Below are 6,000 nucleotides of genomic sequence, written 5' to 3'. Positions count from 1 at the left end.
ACAACTGGATGACAACTTCTGTCAGCCAGAGAAGTGGAATATGTTTAGGCCAAGAATTCCATAGGTTTTTGTGAAGCGACAGAAAACCTTTTAAAAGAATAACACAATTGTTTTGAACGATGTCAAATTATGTCTATCAATGAAGGAAACTTACAGTCAATTGTTGCTTTTCCTCCCCATATATATGTATGTAGCTGTGAGAAAGTTTGGACTGTTGATTCAGTAGTTCAATTTCTTAAATTTAGGTTTGTATAATGTTTCAGTGACATTACCTTTACATAAACAGGATGTAAATATTTCTGGGACTTCCTTTAGTTTCTTTGAAGGCTGCTCGAAATTGTCCGACTTGGCTGCAGCCTTTTTGTCACCGCCCCCCTGCTGCAGCTGCCTGATCTCGTTCACTTTCCAGGCGAGGCGCAGTTCATCTCGAACGTGCCAGACCAGTAGAAAAAAATTTAGACATAGTAAAAGGCAGAAGAGTAAAGGAAGCTTTATGAATATACAACCATATGATACGAAAGTAAAAAAATATTTACACACTCTTACATTCAAACGTCCCACCATCAAGGGTCAATTTTGAAATTCCGATATTTTTATAAGTCACTGAAGGCAGCCGCCTGACGTCGCCTGTTTTGTTTTTCAAGGCGGGATATGGGGGTTTCAGCCTCGACTTTGCGTACTGTGTCCTGCTTAAAACCAAGATCCGTTTTGTTATAGTCTACGATTTAACAATCTTAATTGAAATATCTAAGTTCAAATGTTTGGTTCAGGTTTCCGAGTTATTTAAAAATCGTAAGTCATTGCTAGTCAATCCTCAGGTTTGCTAACGTTAGCTAAGGAAGCAGTCCTGGTTTGACGGCTGACTGAAGGTTTGACTAAGATAACGTTAAGCGATGGAGAGTTCATTGGTAAAAGACAACCCACTGCTTTTACCTCTCAACAAGGAGAAAACTGTGTATAACGGATTCATCACAGTCCAAGTAAGTTAATGTGTCAGTGGTGTGTTCTTAAAACAACGATTCTCAAACTACTTTTAAAAAGGTGTCCATTGAATGAGTCCTCGCTATGGACAAATTTACATGCTTGGTAGAATGTAACTTCAAATATGTCACCAATCTCTACGAATCGCTGGTAATTTCGGTATACGTGTAATCCTCGGGCACTCGGGTATTATTGATTTGCACACTCATCAACGTTACTTAAGGGACTGTTCGTTATGGCTGGTGTGACTTCGAAAAAAAATACAAAAACTACCAGCCAAACTTACTGTCCTCTCCTTTAGTAACTACTCACTATGACAATTCCAGCTCTGAAACAAAGTAAGACGCTAACTCAGTCCAAACAATGCAACGAGCAAACAGCACGGAGGGACAGAGAGTTATCACCAAAACAATTAATTTCTTAAACAAAATGAAAATCCTCCTTAAAAATGATCGCATCATCACACAAGCTGTGTGTGCACTTCAGCAGAATATTAATATGGGTGCATGACATGGGACTCACTATAGTCTTGCATGCATCACGTATAATGGGCCGTTAAGATGGGGCATGAGATCCAATGAGGTTAAGGTAGGGGTGGGAGATACCAAGTTTAGTGAGTCCCGTCACCTTACAGCGATAAAACCAAGCAACCTCCGGGTCTAAAAAGTGAAGCCAATGCGGAAGTGCCTTAAACCTGCATTCTTTCTAAAGGCCAGCAGGGGGCGACTCCACTGGTTGCAAAAAGAAGCCAGATTGTATAGAAGTCTGAGAAAATGACCCTACTTCTCACTTGATTTATTACCAGTTTCCTACTGAGTTTATGGTTTCAATCGCTAGTTTCAAGTCTTCTTCAATACAGCATGATGTTAATTTTGTAAATTATGGTCACATTTAGAGTAAAATAGACGATAAAGCAAGGTATGCTTTAGGGCGTGGTTACCTTGTGATTGACAAGTCGCTACCACCTGTCAATCAAGATAGAGGCATAGCAATGCACTACATTTAAACAGCCGTGAACTTGTTTTGGTTGTTCGTGTTTTCGCCTTAGAACTTTGACCCTTTCACAGTGTGTTTTAAGTTCATGAAAGTTAATTGTAACATTTTGGAAACCTAAAAATGTCTTCTTCAGCGTTTGGTTGTACAAAAAGACACTCTAGGAGTCGGCTGTTCAGTTTTTCCAGTACAAAGTACATTTTATTTTAAACCTGTTTTTCGTTAGCCAAAATTAGCATCCCAATTAATATCACAGTTAACATGAATTACGGATGCACCTTGCTAACCTAGCTAGTGCTAGCGTTAGCTGATAACTTAGCGTTTGCTGCTCCTCAGTTCCACTCCCTCATCACCCAAAATACAACATTTTAAAAGTTGTATGCCACTCCCCTATTGCCAGAATAAAAAACATAAGCCCCTCCCCAGTTCTTCAAAACTTATTTGATGTGCTTCCCCCGTTTTGCACTACCCCTTCCCCTCTCATAAATAACGAACAGTCTCTAACTTACATGTAACAGTTAGTAGTTACATTATGTCATGTTTGCAGTGAAGTTATGTCAGCGTTAGTGTTAATGTTACTACTGTAAAACGAAATATTCAAATAGAATATTACTTGCTATGTATGGTTTATGTTGAATTGAAGAGTTGATACTGTTAATTCAAATGTGGTGCAACGTTATGTTATACCCAATGTGCACCTTTGCCAGTAAGCACATAAACATTATATTGTTATATATTTGTCATCAGAATTTGGCAGGCCACATGTTCCTTTTCTTCTGAGTACGTTTTAGATGTTATTAAATAATGCAGCTAGCTAACATTAGCACTTGTGACTGTTAAACTGGTCAATTTACTTATATTGTTTTGTGCCTGTCATGTAATTTACAGTCATGCTGTGATTCTCATAGGAACGAGACTTCAGAATGAGAATACTACTACCACCAGATCGCCAACTTAAACGGGCAAGGTATAAATTATCATCTCACGTTCTCTTTACGGCATACCTAGCCCAGACATTTTGATGTTGTCAGAAATCAGGCTCCTTTTACAAATTGATATCCCAAATTTCAAGTAAGTACGATATTAAGGAGTGTGCTCAACTATAAGCCACTGCATAAACAGAATATGTATTTTTTTATTTATTATTTTAATTGTTGTAACTATGCATAACTTTGTTCTTGTAGGCTGCACTGCTGTTGGCAGTTAAAACACCTGTTGCGTGGGTATGAACACATAGTGAAGCAGGTAAACTCTAAATACAGCACCAAACCTTGTGTTGTATTTGGCTGCAAATTGCATCATAATATTTTTCGTTGTGTTGTGTCTGCAAGGGCTTACTGTGATCAGGTTGATTGTTCTGTGTTTCACATTTTTTGTGATGTCATTTTGGCTCCCTTGTGTTCTCTGCATTGGTGTCGTTCTTGTACTCTCACACCCATCAGGCTGGCCTCACTCAGAAGCAGAGAAAAATATTTTTCACTGTTTAATTAACATCGCCTGGAAAATGTGCCTATTTGTTATGTAGCCCCTTAGGGTTATTTGGATGAGATTGATATTTCACCCCGGGCTGCAGAGTTCATTATTTTCACAGCCTTTAAGCTATCATTAATTATTAAAGCTGGTGGCAGCCCCCATTAATCACAAACACTGTGTTTGATTTGAATGCCTGGCTAGAGGAAAAAAATAGACACTGTCACTTCATTATCTTCCCATTCAAGGATGTCTTTTCTCTCTTGTTTGACTTCTCACAGAGGCTGCAGCAGTCGGCTGATCTTGTCAGTTTCATTCTGGAGCTGAAGACTGTCTTGGTAAGGAGGACAATGACACAGTGGTTAGCACGGTCACTTTGACATTGTTGCTTTATGAATAGGCGGTAAATGGGAACCTTCAGGCACTATCAATAGTCTTGATTGTTGTAGGTGCGACAGGTTATTTAAATCATTTTTTTGGCTATCAGAAATTATCAAAAATTATATTAAATAATTTAATTAATATTAAAGTTCCTCGAGGCACCACCCTTTTTAACAAAGGGAAAACGAAAGCAAGATAACTGATCTAGTCTCATTAATGGTTTACCATGACTGTTGGGTATTTTAATTATTAATTAAAATGATCAAAATAATGGGGGAACTAGTTAAATTATTAATGCATAAATCCAATAGTAATCTGATTACAGTTATGTTTATAACACCAATGAAGTAGCAACACGCTGAAGGTAATTTGGGAGTTCTTAATGTGGCAGAGGCTGGCTTCAACACAACATTCAAGCAAAAACAACCAGGAGCATTTCTTGTTACAATATAACATGGTTTGTTATATTTCAGCAGCAATGAACATACAGCCAGTACTACTTGAATATAACAATAGAACACAACAGGAAGTCCTAACTAGTGGTGGAGCTATATACAGGTCTGCGTGAGAGTGTGTGTGTGAGAATGTCTAGATGTGGCAACAAAGGAAAGGTGATGAGAAACAAAATGGCGGATTTGGTTCAAAATGGAGCCACCAAAGATCGTGTAGGTGTGAAAAGAAAGAAAGAAAGGAAGGGAAGGATCAGGTCCTGAGCAGTGGAGCTGATACTACACAAGTGTGGAAATGAGGAGACACACAAAGGAACTGCCGAAACAAGTGGGAGAATTTGGAACACTGGCCTGAGTTGGACATGAACCATGGCGTTGCTCACTCTGTGGGTGTGTGTATTTCAGTGAGAGGGAGAGAGCGAGGAAATAGGGAGAGATGCATGCAAAATCTCAAGCGCTCAAACATAAAATACAGCATCAAAACATCAGCATTTCTTTACTTGCTCTACTGTGGCCAAATGGTGAGATCAGAAAGCATGGTCTATTTGTTCTTGGTCCAAAAAGGAGGGAAACTCCTTCAGTGTATGCACAATAACGGAGGTCTCTTAACAGCAAGTCGGGGCATCGCACAGAGAGACCAGTTTGAATCTGTCCGCTGGTTTTATTGATAAGATGACGTCATAGCTCGTAGGCCACACTCCAATGGTATGGACCAATGGCAGTTGAAAACTGGGTCCATGGGTGGGGCTTAACACAGGCTTAAGACTTATTGGCCCTGATTTCGTTTTTCTGTATTTATGTTATTTGCTTTTAGTTGAAAGAAAATGGTGCATTTGTGATATGATGTGCATAGTAATCTGGGCTTAAAATACGAAGCATTCTCTCTGTCGTTGCAGGAAGTGGGTCTGAAGAGCCATCCTAAGTGCTGCTCCATCCCGCCTCCACAGTACTACTCTCAGCTCATCTCTGAGATGGAGACCCTTGGGTGGGTCAAGTAAGTGACTACTAGGAGTACTAACACTGTATCTGGATCCAGGTTTTAAAGGAACATAAGCCACTAAACCGTCAAATGTTGCCACTATGCTTGCCAGGTCTGCGTGCATGCATGCAAACTTTTGGGTCACATTTGGGTGAAATTCGGTGTTTTGAATAAAAAATAGGTCACCTACGTGATTCATGCAGATCCGATGAGAGAATTTTTTGGGGGGGAGGGGGGCAGTTGGAAAGCCCGAGGTAAGAGATCAAGGAGGAAACAAAAATTGTTAGCAAGCTAGCTAACATTGTTAAATATCCCCTCCAGACATGTATTAAAACATATATACAAATAGTCTGCTTAGAACAATAATGTGGGTCTGAATTGTTTTTTCTTCAAAAAATTTCCACATTAAAATCCTTAAAAATGCATCTACTCTAGTGCATTAAAAATTCTAGAAGCTATGAATTTGCAAATTTTGTTAATTTCTAAAGTTTTCCGGCTGGACACAAGATGTCTGCTACTTCACTGTAAAGTCCATTCTCAGTGTATGTGCACTAGTGGCTTCAAGTTTCTTCATGCTCGTATAGGCCCACCCCTTAAAATCAGATTTTCAATGAGCACAGAGAAACTTTCCACTTTCAGCAGATGAATGTGAAAACAGCCTTCTAGTGTCAAACTCTGCACATAGGTCACAGTGAAGCTCGAACATCCAACTGTAGGAACAATAAATTTTGAGTGGAGGGGGACTTT

The 6,000-nt window shown here is 39.3% G+C and overlaps 1 protein-coding gene across 3 annotated transcripts in view; it reads left to right on the top strand.

Annotated features, from left to right (window-relative positions):
* The first annotated feature begins 595 nt into the window (after positions 1-595).
* Positions 596-6,000, top strand: part of fancl (FA complementation group L) — a 33,471-nt gene continuing 28,066 nt past the window's right edge. The window contains exons 1-5 of one of the 3 annotated variants that reach the window (XM_044213979.1): positions 596-980; positions 2,883-2,941; positions 3,159-3,219; positions 3,726-3,782; positions 5,171-5,259. In XM_044213979.1, the coding sequence (XP_044069914.1) occupies positions 894-980; positions 2,883-2,941; positions 3,159-3,219; positions 3,726-3,782; positions 5,171-5,259 (353 nt within the window). In that variant the 5' untranslated portion in view covers positions 596-893. Of the gene's footprint in view, positions 981-2,862; positions 2,942-3,158; positions 3,220-3,725; positions 3,783-5,170; positions 5,269-6,000 lie in introns of all 3 variants that reach the window. The other 2 variants (XM_044213978.1, XM_044213980.1) reach the window with 2 other exon arrangements.

This window comes from Siniperca chuatsi, linkage group LG11 (assembly GCF_020085105.1).
Source record: "Siniperca chuatsi isolate FFG_IHB_CAS linkage group LG11, ASM2008510v1, whole genome shotgun sequence".
Classification (NCBI taxonomy): Eukaryota; Metazoa; Chordata; class Actinopteri; order Centrarchiformes; family Sinipercidae; genus Siniperca; species Siniperca chuatsi.
This window is presented reverse-complemented; position numbering and strand designations above follow the sequence as displayed.